General features: G+C 42.1%; 1 protein-coding gene and 1 non-coding gene across 2 annotated transcripts; one reads left to right on the plus strand and one right to left on the minus strand.

Moving 5' to 3' along the window:
• Positions 1-1414: 1414 nt before the first annotated feature.
• On the minus strand, positions 1415-19196 carry NCR3LG1 (natural killer cell cytotoxicity receptor 3 ligand 1). Its single transcript, XM_032427351.1, has 5 exons — positions 18536-19196; positions 15548-15895; positions 5360-5686; positions 3753-3847; positions 1415-1794 (listed from the first exon to the last, which is right to left on the minus strand). Exons 1-5 carry the CDS (start codon positions 18609-18611, stop codon positions 1705-1707), a joined length of 936 nt encoding a protein of 311 aa, XP_032283242.1. The 5' UTR covers positions 18612-19196; the 3' UTR covers positions 1415-1704.
• LOC116646599 lies at positions 16885-17014 on the plus strand. The gene has a single exon (XR_004302148.1). It is a non-coding gene; the product is annotated as a small nucleolar RNA SNORA72 (small nucleolar RNA).
• Positions 19197-19543: the final 347 nt, after the last annotated feature.

Genomic DNA, 19543 nt, shown 5'->3' on the forward strand with positions numbered 1-19543 from the left:
TACCCATGACTAACACCTGGCATGACACTCCCCACAGCCCTGTCAGCCTGTCCTGAATGAGGTGCCTGCACACAGGTCCACTTAGGAATAGCATCAGCCACCTTGGTTCAGTTACAGAAAATGAGGCAATGGTCAAACACACCAACAGGTCCTCCCCTAAGAACAGACAAGAACAGTATAGAGTGAGCCTCTCCTCTAGATCTAATGATCCAGCTCATCCTTCACACCCCAAGCCCACCCTGGATCTTTCTTGGTAGTATGGCATATTGATTAAAAATCCAAGCTCTACTCTTTACTAGCCATGAGACCCTAGACAAATCACTTATCTCCTCTCAAAGAATAACTCAGAGATATTAAGTTAAAAGTGCAGCTGCATTCTTTTATTCTTATATTAGCATGTATAGGTGGATCTCATTGAACTAAGAAGTAGAATTTGAAATGGAAACAGGCCACAGTCTAGAAACAGTGTTACTTTTGGGGGAGGAGTATAATTGACATACAGTACATCAGTTTCAGGTGTACAACATGATCCAGTAGTTGTATATATTGCAAAATATCACCAAAATAAGTCTAGTTAACATCTGTCACTATACATAGTTATAAAAATATTCTTTTCTTAAAAGTTTTTCTAAACTGTTTTAAGATTTACTCTTAGTAACTTTCAAATATGCATTACAGTACTATTAACTATAGGCACCATGGTGTATATTACATCCCCATAATTTATTTTATAACCAGAAGATTGTACCTTTTGACCACCTTCAGCCATTTCATCCACCCCACTCCACCCTTGGCACCCACCATTGTGCTCTCTGTTATCTATGAGCTTGGGTTTTTGTTTTTGTTTTTAGATTTCACATGTGAGATCATATGGTATTTGTCTTACTCTGTCTGATTTATTTCATTTAACATTATACCCTCAAGGTCCTCTGTGTTGGTGCAAATGACAGGTTTCATTCTTTTTTTAATGGATGAATAAAATTCTATTATATTCCATTATATATATATACATATATTTCATTATATATTTTCCTTATCACCCAGTCTCACATTTTCTTTATCCATCCATCAATGGACACTTGTTTCCATATCTTGGTTATTGTAAATAATACTTCAGTGAACATAGGGGTATCTATATCTTTTAGAGTTAGTGTTTTCATTTTCTTCAGGTAAATACCCAGAAGTCAAATTACTGGATCACATGGTATTCTATTTTTAATTTTTTGAGGAACTTCCATTCTGTTTTCCATAGTGGCTACTAGCAGTTTACATTCCCATCAATATAGTGCACTAGGGCTCCCTTTTCCCCACATCCTTGCCAACACCTGTTGCTTCCTGTCTTTTTGATACTAGCCATTCTGACAGGTATGAGGTAATATCTCAGTGTGGTTTTGATTTCCCTGATGATGAGTGATGTTGAGCACCTTTTTCATGTGTCTTTTGGCCATCTGTATGTCTTCTTTGGAAAGTGTTGCTCTCTTTTTCTTGGATAAGCTGATTGGCAGGAGGCTATCAAGGAAGGCACCTTGAACAGTCTGCTCTTGAGCAAGCTATCTAAGCCACCGGGAAAAGTAATTTCAGTTACAGATGCATTCACTGAGAAACCTTGGTGTTTCTGCTGTTTCTGTGTAAGAACTTCCAATGTTCTTCTAGTGGTTCCCCCATCAGAATAAGCCATGAATGCATCATAATGAAAGCACCTCATTATAGTTCATTAGTCTCTCTTGTGTCAATTTGGGTGTTCCGAGAATAAGCTTTCAAGATGGAGAGTAAGGTATTTGTTTGATGTAGTACCTGTAAATGATAAAGGAGAGAGGCCACATGAGTATGTAGGCAAAGCCTTTAGACCGTGGTGCAGGTGTAAGTATCTGTAAAGGGAGGAAGAAGAGAGGACTGGGTAGCAAGAGCCCCAGACTACAGTGCAAGTCTGAGAAAGTCTCCGGGGAGCTACAAAGACTCCTGCATTTCTCAGCTCTTTTCTGGGGCTGCCCAGGGAAAGCATGGCACAGGCCTGAGTACTGCAGCAGGTCCCTGACAGGCCACAGCTGGAGCATGTTGGCTGAGTACGCTCCACAGCAGGCTCTCTCTAAGGGGTCTCAGCAGCACATCCCCATAGCAACCACACTTGCTAGTCAAAACTCAACTTCTTGAGGAGTTGTATCGGTTAGCTCTTGCTGTGTAAAATCGAGCGTAAAATACAGTGGCTTTGAAAAAAAAAAAAAGTATTTCTCATGCATTTGAGAGTTGGCTCTGTTGAGTGGGAGTTGTGGGCCATCATCTGAGCTAGGCTGGCCTCTACTAGCACAACTAGCTCTAATTTCCATGTCACTTGGCCCCCAACAGACTCACTGGGATGCATCCTCCTCTTACTAATATCAGAAGCACCAAAGAAAGCAAATGGAAATACACAAGGTCTCTTGAGGCCTAGATGTAGAACTGGCACTCTTTCACTTTGGCCTCATTCTACTGACCAAAGCAAGTCACAAGGTTGAGCCCAATGTTAAGGGGCAGCCCATCACTGGAGGACACTACAAAATTACAGGGCAAAGTACGTGGATGTGAGGAAGGGTAAAGGCTTGGAGCCAAAACTGCAAACCACCACAGAATCCAGGCTAAAGTCTCTTTTTCAATAAATATCACTGGCAAATGTGAGGTTATCATGATAGCACCTAGATTATCAAAAGCCAGAGGAAGGCAAGAAATAGAACATTCACAAGTATCACAAGAAACATTTGAAAACCACGTTATATCTAATTGGCTCATTGGCCTAGGTCCCATCAGAAGAATAAATCCCATGAATCAGCTAGCAAATTTTAGATGAACAAATAGCTTTTTTTCTTAATTAACCGATTATTGTACTTTTCCTAAGGCATTTACAATGAGATGTATTAGCTATTGCACAAATTCTGCCTTGGCAGGTCCATAAATAACTGAGGGCAATTTTATTATGTAGAACCATTTCAACCAACATGTTTACACTGGTCTCTTGGGCCTCTACAGTTTGAGTTGTTTTATTTGCTATTTGGGGCATAGTCAGGGATAAACATGTTAGAAAACATGTTTTAGTTTGGAAACACTTAGGGAGGGTTAGAAATCCCTGGTTAAACCAATGAAATCTGGTGATAAGTTACCCCATTGAGCTATTAACAAAATATGAGCACCTGGGAAAAGGAATTCTTACCTCTGAGGCACTGTTTCTATGTGTGAGAACAACAGTGCAGCCCATATATGGTTCAAAACCTGGTCTGAATCAAAAAGGTCAGGTTTGATACAGTGAAACTGGTATATTATGAAGAGGCAGAGGGGCTTTATGCTGTATCTCCCCAGAGTCATAAACCACCACATGGAGATCAGAAAAGAGAGTTCATCAATGGAACATCAGAAAAAGCCACACACACACACCAGGACGCCTGGGTGGCTCAGTTGGTTAGGTGTCTGCCTTCGGCTCAGGTCATGATCCCAGTGTCCTGGGATCAAGCCCCGCATCGGGCTCCTTGCTCAGCAGGGAGTCTGCTTCTTCCTCTCCACTCCCCCTGCTTGTGTTCTCTCTCTTTCTATCTCTATCTCTCTGTGTCAAATAAATTAAAAAACCTTTAAAAAAGAAAAAGCCACCCACCACAAACACACACCACACTTAGAATACCCCCATATCAATCCTAAGAACTCCTTAACAGCGTCCACTGGCAATAATCCCTGAACTCCCAAAACCAACTCCAAAACACAGGGCTAAACTTTGCTTTGGAGCCACTTACCTGTTTCCAAAAAATACATAAAATCAGTACAATTACTAAGATTATTCCAACACAGAGAAAAACGTACTTCAGAGTACAAGCTGACTTCTGAGATCCTGCAGAGAGAAAGAAGAAAAGAACATTAAGAAGAAACCTCCTGGCCAGAGCCAGAGACCATACAACCACTGCTAGGATCTGTGGTTGTATGTCATTTTCTCTGTCCCTGTGACCATCCTGGCACCCTCCATTCCTATCACATACACCTCACCCATCAAACAGCGTGTTTAGCACTTACCAGAATACACCACAATATCAAACACCACATACCACACACGCATGCCATGCAACGTGTAAAGCTTCCAAACTACTACACCATCTTACTGCTATAGAGTGAACATGTGTGCTCCTCAAAATTCATATACTGAAATCCTAGTGCCCACTGTGATGGTATTAGGAGGTAGGGTTGGCAGAGGTGATTAAGTCAGGAGGGTGGAGGCCCTCGTGAATGGATTTTAGTGCCCTTATAATAGAGGCCCTAGAGCGATCCCTCATCCCTTCCACCATGTGAGCATACAATAAGAAGTCTGCAACCCAGAAGAGGGTCCTCACCCAACCATGCTGGCACAATGATCACAAACGTTTAGCCTCCGGAACTGTGAAAGATAAAGTTCTGTTGTTTTTAAGCCACCCAATCTGTGGCAAATTGTTATAGCAGCCTGAATGGACTAAAACATACATATAACCCAGACAAATCCCTCATACTATACACACAAAGCATATTTCAATTTCTTACTCCCCACACCCCACACATACTCCGTACCCATCTCTTCTCACACCACCCACACACATTCCTAGCCCTTACTTCCAAGAACAATTCTTCTCTCCTTCCAGGACCATCCTGGATACCCAGACCACATCCCCCAGGGCCTGTGGTCAGACCCTGCCTTTTTAAACCACTCTTAGCTCCAGGCAGGTGCATTAGACTAGCTGGGTCATACCCATCCAGGACCACAGCCATGACCATGGGAGCCCAGATATGAGCTCCATGAACCTCATCTTACCAGCAGGAGGGATTCTGTAGTGACCTGTAGATCCTGAGCTAAGCATCCCATGTCCCTGGGGAAAGTCCTGGGCATCTGCAAAATCACCCTACTATGGCGTCCCCATCTTGGGTACAACCCATAAGATAGAACAATGGATTCAGCCTCTACCAGCCAACAGTTTGCAGTGGACCTGGGGCCTGAGCAGAAGAGTTACTGGCAGGGCTGGGTCGCTGGTCCCTGACAGACTCTTATCTTCAGAGGACAGGGACAGGATCCTGTCCCCTCTCTCCTTGTAGCTAGCAAGCTTCACACTTCAAGCCATATAGACCACCCAGATCACTTAAACTGCCAAAAGTAGCCCTATTTCCATTTGAGGACTATTGTCACCACTCTCCACCAACTAGACCACCTGCCCTGGCTTACATACCTAGTCTGGACTGCTGACTCTGGGGCTGAGCTATGCCAGACCAAGCTTTCTATCTTCCCCACTGTCCCCTGTCTTCCCCGAGACTGCCTGGAAACCAAAGTTTTACATTACCCAACCTCAAGGTGAAGAGCAGGGGAAATGTTCAGGAGGCTGCTTACCTATCATAGTCAAGGTGAAGTTGAGCCTCTGGGAGGTAGGCAAGGATTTGTGCCATACCACACACTGGTAGGTGGTCATATTGTCTTCCAGAGAGGGCTTTAGCATCAAGAAGCTAGTGACATTAAACATGCCATCCTCATTTTTGGTGGTACAATTAGTGAAGACGCCCTCAGAAAACTCCACATACTGGGGATCCTTCTGGGTCCACTTTTTCCATGTTACAGTAATGTTCGTGGGGTAGAACCCACTTGCCATACACAAAATAAGTTGTTCTTCATTTTCTTTCACCATGGCTTGCTCCGGAAACAAGCTGCTGACTGGGTAAGCTGCCAAGAGAGAGAAGTCATGCTTCGAGGGTAGGTAGGGACTAATTTATTACCAGCCCAATGCAAGCCTTCAGGAAAGGTGAGCATACTGAATGGGATTCTGCTTAGGCTAAATATTCTACGTATGTTGGTTTCAGTGTCAGCTGATATGCTGTGGCCCCCTACTCTCACAGCAATTTTATAGAGCAGAGTTTCTTAAGCTACTCTGTATCATACATAGACACCTCTGAGAATCTGAGGGAAGCCTTGGAACACTGTTGTGGAGTAGAGTGTGGAGTAGAGACTACTAATGGCCAATTTCCATTCTTCAGTGACATATCCAAGTTAAAGCTACATCTCTCTACCTCCATGTAGCCATGTGAACTTAGGGTCTCATCGTTTAGAAGTAATCAGAAATGATGAGAGCAACTTCCAGGAAGTATCCTTAAATAACAAGGGTGTCTTGAAGAAAACGACTGTGCCCTACTCTCCTCTCCCCCTTCCTCTTTCCTGCAGAATGGCTGGAATAGCACTTGATGGCTAGAGATGGAGAAGCCACTTCTGAACATAAGATGGCAGCTACAGGTTGAGAACGGCAAAGTGATAAGATAAAAGGATCCTAGGTCCCCTATGGTCACAGAACTGCCATAGCTGCCTTGGGTTGGCTACATTTGTGTAAAAGACAATAAACTCCCTTTTTTAAAAGCCATCGTTGACTTCTGGTTTCCCTTCTGACATGTAAAGACCCTGGAAGTCAACAAGAAAAAAGCTGAGCTGAACAAACTATAAATCAACAAGTTTTCTTAGATCCATGAGAGAAGTAAGGTGACAGGGCAAACCAGCACCCCAAAAACTAGAGAGACAGGCAGACTGAGAGAATCACAGCCAAGATAATGTCACCTTAAGCAGATGCCAGAGCCATAAACCAGTAGAAGCACTTAAGCAGTAACTCTTACAAATTGCTAAAGGATGAGCATGGACTAGCTTGACAGGAAGAAACTCCTGGGGGCCCAGTCTTATGGGGGTTACCACACTTTCATGGGTTTTACTGCCAGGAAACCCACACTGGTTCTCACAGTGAAGATTCAAGAAAAATCCCCTCCTATTTTCGGGGGAGAGGAAAAGTAACTAAAAATATACCCAGTGCATTAATCACAACAAAGGATGCTCAAGAGAAAAGACTTTGCCAGAGCCTTCTCCGACCTGGGTAAAGGATGATTAGCCAACTCTAGCCCCCTCTAGCCTTCCGGTCTCACCTATAAAAGCTTCTGAAGGTCACAGCCTCAGCCACAGGCTCAGGGGACTTCAAGAATGAGATTTAATGGTAAGACTGACTGCTTCCCCTCTGCAACCCTTTATCACCACAGCAACAGGGCTCCAGGGTGATAATAGTAGATGAAAACTGAGAGAGCTGCAAGGCACCAATTCTGTTTAAGAAAGAGGGAAACTCAAAGAAAACAGGTAGCCAGCAATGAGGACCTGCCTGTTCTGATGGGAACTCCTTACAAGGAGCTTCTTAAAAAACGTATCTTGTGTGGAAGACATGTAGATTATAAGAATGTACGGGTTTTGTCCCAGTTTATTTCTGCATTTACTGGATGCATTTATGGAAGGCACATAACAAGTCTTTGTGAGAAAAAACAGAAAGAAATCACAAAAGCAATTAAGAGAGCTCAGATAATGAGGTTTATGCCAGGTACATACAAGGATCCTGCGTATCTCAAAGACCCTAAAGTTTGTAACATCAAGTATCAGGAGTAAATTATATGTTTTATCATCAATAAACATATTTTACAATAAAAAAGGGGGGGAGATAAAAAGAAAAGAAGCAAAGAACAAGTACAGCAAATAGAATGGTACATACTAATCCAACTATATACATAATCGCTTTAAATGAATGGTCTAAACACATCAATTAAAAGACAGAGACCTGGGGCACCTGAGTGGTTCAGTCAGTTAAGCATGTGCCTTCGGCTCAGGTCATGACCCCAGGGTCCTGGGATCGAACCCCATATCGGGCTCCCTGCTCTGCAGCGCATCTGCTCCTCCCTCTCCCTCTGCCCCTCCCTTCCCCTCCACTTTGCTCATGCTCTCTCTCTCTCTCATGTTCTCTCTCTCTCAAATAAATAAAAAATCTTAAAAAAAAAAAGGTCAAAATACATAAGGAAAACCTGAAAGAACTTCAAGGAGAAACAGACAAATCCACAATTACAGTTGGAGATTTTAGACTCATCTTTCATTAACTGACAAAACAGCAGGCAGAAAAGCAGTAAGAAAACAGTTGAAAGGAACATCACCACCAATCAACTGGATCAAATAAATCAATAGCATACTTATCCAACAGCAGAATATACATTCTTCCCAAGCTCACATGGAACATTCACCAAGATAAATTGCATTCTAGCTCACAGAATACATCTTTAACATTTTTAAAGAATAGAAATCAGGCAGAATATGTTCTCAGACCACAATAGAGTTAAACCAGATATCAAAAAGCAGAAGGATGGCTGGAAAAATTCCAAATTTCTTAGGGTCAAAGAAGAAGTCTCAAGAGAAATTTTAAAATATTTTGAACTAAATGAAATTAGAATGAAAATAACACTTATGAAAATTTGTGGGTGTGACAAAAATGGTTAGAGGGGAATGTATACCATTGAATACATATTTTAGAAAAGAGGAAAGATATAAAGTCAACTATCTTAATTAATAAGCTTCCGCCTTCAGAAGCTAGAGGAAGAAGAGCAATTTAAGCTTAAAACAAGCAGAAGAAAAGAAATAACAAAAATTAGAGCAGAAATCAATGAAGTTGAAATCAATGGAGAAAATCAATGAAACCAAAAACTGGTGCTTTGAAATGATTACTAAAATTGATAAGCTTCTAGGTAAATTAAGGAAAAAAGAGAGAAGATATAAATTACTAATATCATAAATGGAAGAGGGATCACTACTGATACTATGAACAAAAGAATAATAAAGGAATATTATGAGCACATTATACCCACATATTTGATAACTTAAATAAAATGGACCAATTCCTTAAAAGACACAAATTACCAAGATTCACACAAGAAAAATAAGATAATTTGAATAGGCCTACATCTATTAAAGAAACTGAATCAATAATTAGTAACCTTCAAAAAAAAGAAAGCACCAGGCCCAGATGGTTTCAATGGTGAATTCTACCATTAAAGTTAATTATGATACCAATTTTTTACAATTTCATCTAGCAACTAGAAGCAGAGGGAACACATCCTAACTCATTCTATGAGCCCAGTAATACACTAATATCAAAATCAGATAAAGGCATTACAAAAAAGGAAAACTACAGACCAATATATCTCATTACACTGAATGCAAAAATCCTCGACAAAATATTAGCAAATTGAATTCAACAATGTATAAAAATAATTATACACTACAACTGAATGGGACTTATTCCAGGTATTCAAGACTGGTTCATCATTCAAAAGTCAATTAATATAATCCAAGACATCAACAGACAACAGAAGAAAAATTATGTGAGCATATCAATTACATGGAAAAACCAATGGCAAAATCCAACACCCATTCATGTCAAACACTCTCAGCAAACCAGGAATAAGGGGAACTTTCTCAACTTGAAAAAGAACATCTACAAAAAACCTACAGCAAACATCATACTTAATGGTGAGAAACTAAGGACACGAACAAAGCAAGGATATCGCCTCTAACCAAGCCTATTCAATATCGTAATGGAAGTCCTAGCTAGTAAAATAGGACAAGAAAAGGAAATAAAGTATACACAGGTTAAGAAGGAAAAATGAAACTGTCTTTGTTCTCAGACACATGATTTATATAGAAAACTTCCAAAGACTTGACCAAAAAATTTTTAAACCCTAGAACTAGTAAGTGATTACAACAGGCTACAAGACACAAGGTTAATATATAAACGTCAATTGCTTTCTAATATACCAGCAATAAACAATTGGAATTTCAAGTTAAAAACCCAGTACCATTTACATTAGTGCCCCCTCTCCCCCACAAAGAAAAAAATACTTAGGTTTAAATCTAACAAAATAGGCACAGAATCTATATGAAGAAAGTTACAAAACTCTGATGAATGAAATCAAAGATCTAAATAAATGAAGAGATATTCTCTGTCTCCTATCTTCTCTGATAAGAAGAATCAATATTGTTAAGATGTCGATTCTTCCCACCTTGATCTATAGATTCAATGCAATCATAAGCCCAGTAAGTACTTTGTGGATATTGATGAACTAACTCTCAAGTTTATATGTACAGGCAAAAGGCCTAGAATAGCTAACACAATAGTGAAGAACAACAAAATTGGAGGACTGACACAACCTGACCTAAAGACTTACTATAAAGCTACAATAATCAAGACAACATAGTATTGGTGAAAGAAAAGACAAACAGACCAACAGAACAGAATAGAGAGCCCAAAATTGACCCACACAAATGTATTCAACTGATCTTTGACAAAGGAGCAAAGGCAATGCAATGCAGAAAAGGTAATTTTCAACAAATATGCTGGAACAATTGGACATTCATAGCATAAAGTTTGCACAAAGAATCTAGACATACAACTTACACTTTTCACAAAAACTGACTCAAAATAGATCACAGACCTAAACATAAAACTATAAAATTTCTAGAAAGATAATGTAAGAGAAAATCTAGATGGCCTTGAGTTTGGTGATGAGCTTTTATTTTTTTCTTTTTTTAAACTTTTTTTTTTTTAAATAGGTTCCACGCCCAGCATGGAGCCCAGCATGGGGCTTGAACTCATGACCCTGAGATCAAGACCTGAGCAGAAATCAAGAGTTGGACACTAAACCGACTGAGCCATCCAGGTGCCCCACATGATGAGCTTTTAGATACAATGCCAAAAGCATGATCCATGAAAGAAAAAATTGGTGAACTGGACTTTACTGAAATTTAGAACTTTTGCTCTGCAAAACACACTGTTAAGAAAATGAAAAAACAGGCCATAGACTGGGAAAAAATATTTGCAAAACTCATATCTGATAAAGAACTTGTATCTAAAATATACAGAGGACTCAAAAAAATAAGATAAAATATACAGAAGACTCTTAAAACTCAACAATAGGAAAACAAAAAACCCAACAGAAAAATGGACAAATGATCTAAACAAATCTCTTTCAAAAGAAGACACACAGATGACCAAAAAAAGCAAATGGAAAGATCCTCAACATCATATGTCATTAGGGAATTGCAAATTAAAACAACAGATGAGATATCACTACATACCTATTAGAATAGTTAAAATATAAAAAATTAACAATACCAAATGTTGACAAGGATATAGAACAACAGGAACTCTCATTCATCGCTGGTAGTAATGCAAAATGATATAGTCACTCTGGAAGAACCGGCAGCTTCTTACAAGTTAAACACAGTCTTGGGGCGCCTGGGTGGCTCAGTTGTTAAGCATCTGCCTTCAGCTCAGGTCATGATCCCAGGTCCTGGGATGGAGTCCCACTCAGTGGGAAGCCTGCTTGTCCCTCTCCCACTCCCCCTGCTTGTGTTCTTGCTCTCCTATCTCTCTCTCTGTCAAATAAATAAATAGAATCTTTAAAGAAAAAAATAAACACAGTCTTAACATATGATCCAGCAATCACACTCCTAGGTATGTACCCAATTAAGACGAAAAATAATGTCTACACAAAATCTACACCTGAATGTTTATGGCAGCTTTATTCATAATTGCCAAAAACTGGAAGCAATCAAGATGTTTCTCTGTAGGTGAATGGATAAACAAACTAGGTACATCCATACGATGGAACATTACTCAGTGATAAAAAGAAATGAGCTATCAAGCCACCAAAAAAAGAGACACAGAGGAATCTTTTTTTTTTTTTAAGGTTTATTTATTTATTTTGAGAAAGAGAGAGAGAGAGAGAGCACATGGCAGTGGAAGGTAGGGGCAGAGGGAGAGAGAGAATCTCAAGCAGAATCCTAGCTGAATGTGGAGCCTGATGCAGGGCTCAATCTCAGGACCCTGAGATCATGACCTGAGCCAAAATGTCAGACACTTAACCAACTGAGCTACCCAGTTACCCCAGAGACACAAAGGAACCTTAAATGTACATTACTAAGTGAAGGAAGCCAGTCTGAAAAGGCTACATATTGGATGATTTCAATTCCAATTATATCACATTCTAGAAAAGGCAAAAACTATGGAGATAGCAAAAAGATTAGTGGTGCAAAGGGTCCAGGGGGAGGGGTGAATAGGTGAAGCAACAGCAGTAAAATTATTCTGTGATACTGTAATGGTAAATGTATGATATCATACACATGTCAAACTCACAGAACTGTAAACACAAAGAGTGAAACCTTAAGGAATGCAAAATTAAAAAAAAAAAAAAAAACCATTTAGGAGTTCAAGGAATCCCAAGAAAGAAAGAAGGTAGACTATAACAAACAAATCTAAGTGTACTACAAACATATGAAGCAACCTCACTGCAATGGACAGAGGAAGGGTGCTGACCTAAGAAATTTTTGAAATAAATGGAGTCTGTAAGAACAAAAGCAAAATGAGGGACGCCTGAGTGGCTCAGTCCGGTAAGCGTCTGCCTTCAGCTCAGGTCATGATTCCAGGGTCCTGGGATCGAGTCCCGCATCGGGCTCCTTGTTCAGCGGGGACCCTGCCTCTCCCTCTGCCTGCCGCTCCCCCTGCTTGTGCTCTCATTCTGACAAATAAATAAAATCTTAAAAAAAAAACAAAAAAGGCAAAATGAATTGTAACTGAATATTGTACTCTAGTTGACAAAGTTGTTTCTCATGGGGTTACAGGTTAACAATTCTGATATGATTCCAGATGTATACTGGAATTAAACAATTAAGTAAATAGATGGAGGATGGCAGGAGCCAGGTTTCTCATTGTTGGGAGTGTGGGGTTCACAGATAAGCAAAGGAAGGAGGCTAGAATGATTCAGACGGTAATAGATTAAAGTTAGGGGCATCATTAAGAACTCATATTTAATTTAAGAGAGACACAGATGGTTATAAATAGAAATACTTACAGACATATGTATATACACAGATTACTATACATACACATTATTTCTTTGCTCTATCAGTTCAGAGGGCCTAGAAGCAATGATACCCCAGTGGCGACAAGCATATCTAGTGCCCAGATTTTGGTTTCTAATCTCATTTTCCAATAAAAAGAACCAGGGAGAATTCCTTGAGTAATTGGCTGATTCTGGGAATGGGACAAGAAATGCACAAGATGATCCCGGAGCATCTTGTAGTGCCAGAAATAAGGAAGTGCCTAAAGCAGAACAAAACCCCACAATGATGAGGGTATGTCAAAGAGACACAAGAGTCAAATGAAAATACTCCCAATGGCTAAAGCTAAAAGAATTTGAGCAAGAAATAAAGTAGTGTTAAATTATAACCCAAAGTATAAAATAAATATCCTGAGTCTACCCTGATATAAATAAATGATTGAATAGGTTAATAAGTGGGGGAGAAGAGATAAATCTCAGGTGTGGAAGAATTCCAAATAAATTATGTAGCTACTCTACCCTAAAAGGAGGGGGAGCACGATTCCCCACAACTTAAATGTGGGCAACACAGAGTGACTTCCTTTCAAAGAGTATAGCATGACAAGGAGGTGGAGAAGAGTAACTTTCTGGTGGAGAAACCAGGCAAATACCACGTAAGCTAAATGATTAAGGTCAACACCAATAGTCATAAATCGTTCAATTAGATGGGATGGGATGAAAATCGCACTTTACCTCTGTGATCTTCCTCCCCCAAAACCATAACTCCAGCGAATTATGAGAATAACAGCAGAGAAATGCCAATAGAGTGGCATCCTATGAGGTACCTGACCACCACTCCTCAGAAGGTCAAAGTTGTCAAAAACAAGGAAAGTCTGAGAAATTGTCAGAGTCAAGAGGAGCCTAAGGACACATGACAACTAAATGCAACTAATCTGGATGGGATCTTGGAACAGAAAAAGGACATTAGATTTTTAAAAACTAAGGAAATCTGAATAAATTATGAACTTTAATACTAATTGTCAATATTGGTTCATTATTTATAACAAATATACCATACTAATGTAAGATGTTAATAATAGAAGAAGTCGTGTGCAGAGATGAGAGTAATACGAAAACTCTGTACTGTCTTTACAATTTTTCTGTAAATCTAAAACTATTCTGGGATGCCTGGGTGACTCAGTCAGTTAAGCGTCTGCCTTTGGCTCAGGTCATGATCTGGGGTCCTGGGATCTAGTCCCGCATCAGGCTCCCTGCTCAGAGGGGAGCCTGCTTCTCCCTCTCCCTCTGCCCCTGCTTATGCTCTCTCTCTCTGACAAATAAATACATAAAATCTTAAAAAGAAAAAATAAAACTATTCTAAAAAGCTAAAACCTGTTAATTTTTTAAAAATACTTTTATTTTGGGGTGCCTGGGTGGCTCAGTTGGTTAAGCATCCGACTCTTGATTTTAGCTCAGGTCATGATCTCAGAGTCCTGAGTTTGAGCCCCATATTAGGCTCCATGCTAAGCAGGGAGTCTGCTTGAGATTCTCTCTCTCCCTCTGCCCCTCCTCTCCACCCCATGCACACGTGTGTTCTCTCTCTCTCAAATAAATAAATAAATAAATCTAATAAAATAAAATACTTTTATCTTAAGCTTTCTGTCAGTTGCAGAGGAAATTAATCCTAACTTAACATCCCCATCACCCAAATTAATATGTACAAAATATTAAAAGTCCTAAGTACAATTTGGGGGAGCTCATAGACACTGTCCCTTTTTTTATAGGCTGAATTGTGGCCTCTTAAAATTCACATGCTGAACTCCAAACCACTGTCCCGCAGAATGCGACTATGTTTGGAAATAGGGTCTTTATTGAGGTAATTCAGTTAAAATAGGGACATTAGGTTGGGCCCTTATCTAATAGGACTGATCTCCTTATAAGAAGAAAAGAGTAGGACACACGTGCACAGAGGGAAGAATATGTGAAGACACAGCAGGGAAGATGGCCATCTACAAGCCAAGCAAAAAGGCCTCAGAAAAAGACAACCCTACTTGGTACCTTGATCTCAGACTGCCAGACTGCAGAATTGTGAGAAAACAAATTTCTGTTATTTAAGCAACCCAGTGGTATTTTGTTATGGCAACTCTAGCAAACGAATACACCCCCCAAAGCTCACCTACATTATTATTAGACCAATCATAATAAAGAAAAGTAGAGCTCAAAGAGGTGTTCAGAGCATAGTGTTGCTGTTGTTGCAAGTCTTCACTGGGCACGCACCTCACAACAGTACCCAGCTGGGCATTTTCATACATTATTTTATGTAATCCTCAGAATATTACAAGACAGGTATGATTTATCAACCCATTTTGTACAGGGGAAAATTCAGACCCCAAAAATGTTAAATGGCTGGTCCAATCACCCAGTTTGGAAGCAGCAAAGCTAAAACAGGATTCAGATCTATGGAACCAGAGCCCAGCATCTCTCTCCTTTCCCAGCTACCTTTCAGAGACACCTCTTCAGTGAACATGCACCATCCACACACTAAGTGAATTATATCATAATTAATATAGCTATCTTTCACTGAGCACTTACAATGGGCCAAGCACTATGCTGTGTTACCTGCATTTTTCATAAGACTCTTCCCCACAATAAACCTCCTAGGTAGGTATTATTACATTTGTTCAGAGGGAGGTTCTATGTGATTAAGAACTTGCCCAAAGTTGTCCAGCTGTCCATGGAAGCCCAGGACTCAAACCCATGTCTATCTGACTCACTGGCCCATGCTCCAAGCCTCTGCTCCATTGGCCCACAGCTCCACCTCAAGCCTCAGCACCACGGCAACCCCAGGGCCCTGCCCCCAGGCACTCACCCACAACCTCCAGCTGGACTGTTCCCACTGCTTTGTGAGGGGTGATCACCACCTCACATCGGTACTCTCCTGCTTCCCGTAGCTGGACCCTTGGCAGCTGCAGTGAGGCATCCCCCCTTTTCAGCCTCCGTAGAGACACAGAGGCTCCAGGTCGGACTGTCATTTGGTGGTCTCCAAAAAACTCAAACAGTTTAACTTCTGTTGCAGACACTTGATGCTTCCAAAACCAGGTGATACCCATAATTGTGATGTCCAGGTGGTGGTAACCCTGGACTTTGCAGATAATAGTGGCATTGTCATTCAGAAGCACCGTCTGAGTCTCCCCTGCCATCTCCACTTGCAGAAAACCTGTGGCAATAAGAGAACTCAGTTATGGGAGACCCTTGGAAAAAACAGAGGCATGGTACTCTCAAAAGCTGCCACATAATTAGAAACAAATTCCTTTTTTTGTCGGGGAGGGGGTGTCTCAGGTACAGAGAGGCTCCTTAGTTCATGTCCCCACATTAATCCACATAACATCCTTCAACCTTATTCTTCTTTTTTCAAGATTGTGTTTAGGGCGCCTGGGTGGCTCAGTTGGTTAAGCGACTGCCTTCGGCTCAGGTCATGATCCTGGAGTCCCTGGATGAGTCCCGCATCGGGCTCCCTGCTTGGCAGGGAGTCTGCTTCGCCCTCTGACCCTCCCCCCTCTCATGTGGTTTCTCTTTCTCTCTCTCTCAAATAAATAAATAAAATCTTAAAAAAAAAAAAAAAAAAGATTGTGTTTAATATTCTGTGTCCCTTGCAATTTCATAGGAATTCTAGAATCAATTTATCAATTTCTATAAAAAGTCTGCTGAGATTCTAATAGGAATCACACTGAATCTGAAAATCAATTTGGGGAGTACTGTCATCTTAACAATGTTGTCTTCTAATCCATGAATCTGTTTTGGGGATATGCTATGGACTGAATGTTTGTGTCCCTCCAAAATTCTATGTTGAGGCCTAATGCTCAGTGTGATGGTATTTGGAAGTAGGGCCTTGGGGAGGTAATTAGGTCATGAGGGTGAAGCCCTCAAGAATGGGATTAATGTCCTTGTCAGAGACATGAAAGAGATCTCTCAGCACCAGAGGATACAGTAAGAAGGTATTCCTCCACAAGCCAGGAAGAGGCCCCTCTCCAGGAACCAAATCAGTCAGCACCAAATCCTGGGACTTCCCAGCCTCCAGAACTGTGAGAAATAAATCTCTGTTGTTTAAGCCACTCAGTCTAAGGTATTTGTTAGGGTGGCCTAAAAAGACTTAAGACAGGGTGTTTTTCCATTTCACTTATTTAGATCCTCTTAAATTTTTTTCAACCTCGAATATGCTCACTGTTCTGATTTTGTAATAATCAGAGCAAGCTAAACATTCGCTATATTAAGACCATGCATGTGTCCCCAGACAGTTCTTTTCCTTGGGCTGCTTTTATCAGTGCTGGTGATAGACCAAGTCTGATTTATATGATGCATCTTATGTGAGAAATGTCCGTGACTCTAGGTATCTGATTGTCTTTGAGAAATGACAGCAAGACTAGTGTAATAACTTTTGAAGATAACCATTGCTAATTTGATGATTACCAGTTGCTATTAAAGGAACTATAAAACTAAAAAAAAAAGCTTTATAGTTTTCAGAATAAAAATGTTACGCTTCTTTTGTTAAACTTATTCCTAAGTATTTTATTCTTTCTGATGGCTTCATAAATAGAATTGTTTTCTTAATTTTATTTCTGGATTGCTCATTGCAAGTGTATAGAAATACTATTTATTCTTTTTTATTTCCATCTCCCTCCCCCAACAGGCAACCATTCTAAGATGTTTAATGCTTCCATTTTTGTTCTTTAAAACTGCCTTGTTTTGTGGGACACCTGGGTGGCTCAGGTCATGATCCCAGGATCCTAGGATCGAGTCCTGCCTCAGGCTCCTTGCTCAGCGGGGAGCCTGCTTCTCCCTCTGCCTGCCACTCCCCCTGCTTGTGCTCTCTCTCTCTGACAAATAAATAAGTAAAATCTTAAAAAAAAAAAAAACGTGACTCCTTCAATAGGGTCTTTCTTTAAAAAAACAAAACAAAAACAAAAACAAAAAAAAACCCTGCCCTTTTTGTTTCTCAAACTTATGAAAATGGTATGGAGTTACACGTTACTGTTTCCGTTCTTGGCACTGTTTCAAAGCCTCTCTCATTGATATGTATGTGTACAGCTAGTCCATTGGTTGAAGTAAATGACGACTTCTTCATATGCAAATCCACATTCGGTTCATCCACAGCCCCAGTGCTGGACACCCCGAGGGTCTCCTAAATGCCCACATCCCCACCCATCCAGCCACGACCACTGGCACAGCCCGGCTTATTCTGTCCAGTCTATTAAGTGTGAAGTGTTATCTTACTGTTTTAACTTCTGTGATTAGTAGTGAGTTTAAACATGTCTTCATGTGCCTTCCTTTGGTTTCCTGTTCGATAATTAGAAACATCAGTGTCCCCCCCCTCCCCTCGCCCCCCAAAAAAAGTAAAAGAGAAAGTCTGAATGTCACCATAAGGGTAAAACAACTCCCCTCACACTCTCTTCGGCAAAGCTTCAGTAAAGTGAAATATTCCCCTTCACTAGCACGCGGGGGGGGATGTTCCTTACTTCCACTCCTCCCCACCCACCCACCCATACCTAGCTTTTCTTCTCAGTTCCAGCATCCAAAGGGATGCAAAAGCGGCTACAGAGCATTCAGGGCACCGAATCAAAGGAGGCACCTAGTCTAGGCTGCTACAAGCGCCGACTCGGTGCACCGAGGCCGGCACTAAAAATTCAGTGAGTAAACGAAGCCGCCTGTCCCAGACGAGAGCCCCGGGCGGCCGCGGACCTCAGGTGGGGCTCCGCGGCAGCGGCCCCGTGGAGGAGCAGCTGCGCAACCGGCCCTCCTGCTCTGCCTCCGCGGCCTCGCGCCCCCGCCCCCACCCGCTCCTCCGGCGCCGCGGGCCTACCTGCGCTGGGTAGCCAGCACCACAGGACCAGAAGCTGAGGCCCAGACAGCAGCAGGAGCAGCCGCAAGTGCGCCATGCCTCCGGTCCGCGGGCCTGGCCGAGCCCGGGCCAGTGTCCGAAGCCGCCGGCGGCCGCGCGCGCGACCCGATGCAACTAGCCGCCGCTGTGACACGGACGGAACTGCCGCGCGACGCACTGAGTCCGTGTGGAGACGCCGGGGATTTAACCTGAGCCGCAAAGCGGTCTTCCGGGCCTTTGTGTCCCCTCTGGTAGTCGGCGGAGTGAGCTGGGATGAGTCCCCTCACACTCCTCTGACCCGGGTTAGGTGCCGCGCGCCGGAGGACCCGCAGGAGGTTCCGGCCGCGGGGAGAGAGGCGGGGCTGGCAAAGGCCGAGCACCGAGCCCGCCTTCCAGAGGTGGGGCGGGGCCTTGGGCCCAGGTCGCTCTGTAAACTGAGGCCGGCAGCCGGCAGCGGGTTTACCCCAGGAGCCGCTCCCAACGAAGCGGCGCGGTGGGTGGTGGCTCTGCTAGAGCTGGGCGCCGAGCGCGGCCACTGCTCTCACCGTACGGCACGTGGCTCCGTCAGCCGAACTGCCCATTCTGGACTTTTGCTTAGGTCACGATCTCAGCGTGGTGACATCAGCCCCCCAAGGCTCCCTGCTGAGCGGGGAGTCCGAGAGTCTTTACGTCTCCCTCTGCCCCTCCCCTCATCCTGAGCTGACGCCATGCTCTCTCTTAAAAACAACCAACCAGGGGCGCCTGGGTGGCTCAGTTGGTTAAGCGACTGCCTTCGGCTCAGGTCATGATCCTGGAGTCTCAGGATCGAGTCCCGCATCGGGCTCCCTGCTCGGCAGCTTCTCCCTCTGACCCTCCTCCCTCTCATGCTCTCTGTCTCTCGTTCTCTCTCTCTCAAATAAATAAATAAAATCTTTTAAAAAAATAAAAATAAAAACAACCAACCAACCAACCAAAAACTATATATAGGGCACCTGGGTGGCTCAGGCCGTT

This window comes from Phoca vitulina, unplaced genomic scaffold, assembly GCF_004348235.1.
Source record: "Phoca vitulina isolate PV1807 unplaced genomic scaffold, GSC_HSeal_1.0 scaffold36, whole genome shotgun sequence".
Taxonomy (NCBI): domain Eukaryota; kingdom Metazoa; phylum Chordata; class Mammalia; order Carnivora; family Phocidae; genus Phoca; species Phoca vitulina.

Bases quoted from the DNA above. Each gene is read 5' to 3' on its own strand.
- NCR3LG1 (XM_032427351.1), bottom strand. From the start codon at position 18,611: ATGGCGCACTTGCGGCTGCTCCTGCTGCTGTCTGGGCCTCAGCTTCTG. The intron at 15,896-18,535 runs GTAGGCCCGCGG...TTATTGCCACAG, and splicing joins GTGCTGGCTACCCAGCGCAG to GTTTTCTGCAAGTGGAGATG. The intron at 1,795-3,752 runs GTAAGTGGCTCC...TATCATTTACAG, and splicing joins TATGTATTTTTTGGAAACAG to GTACTACATCAAACAAATAC.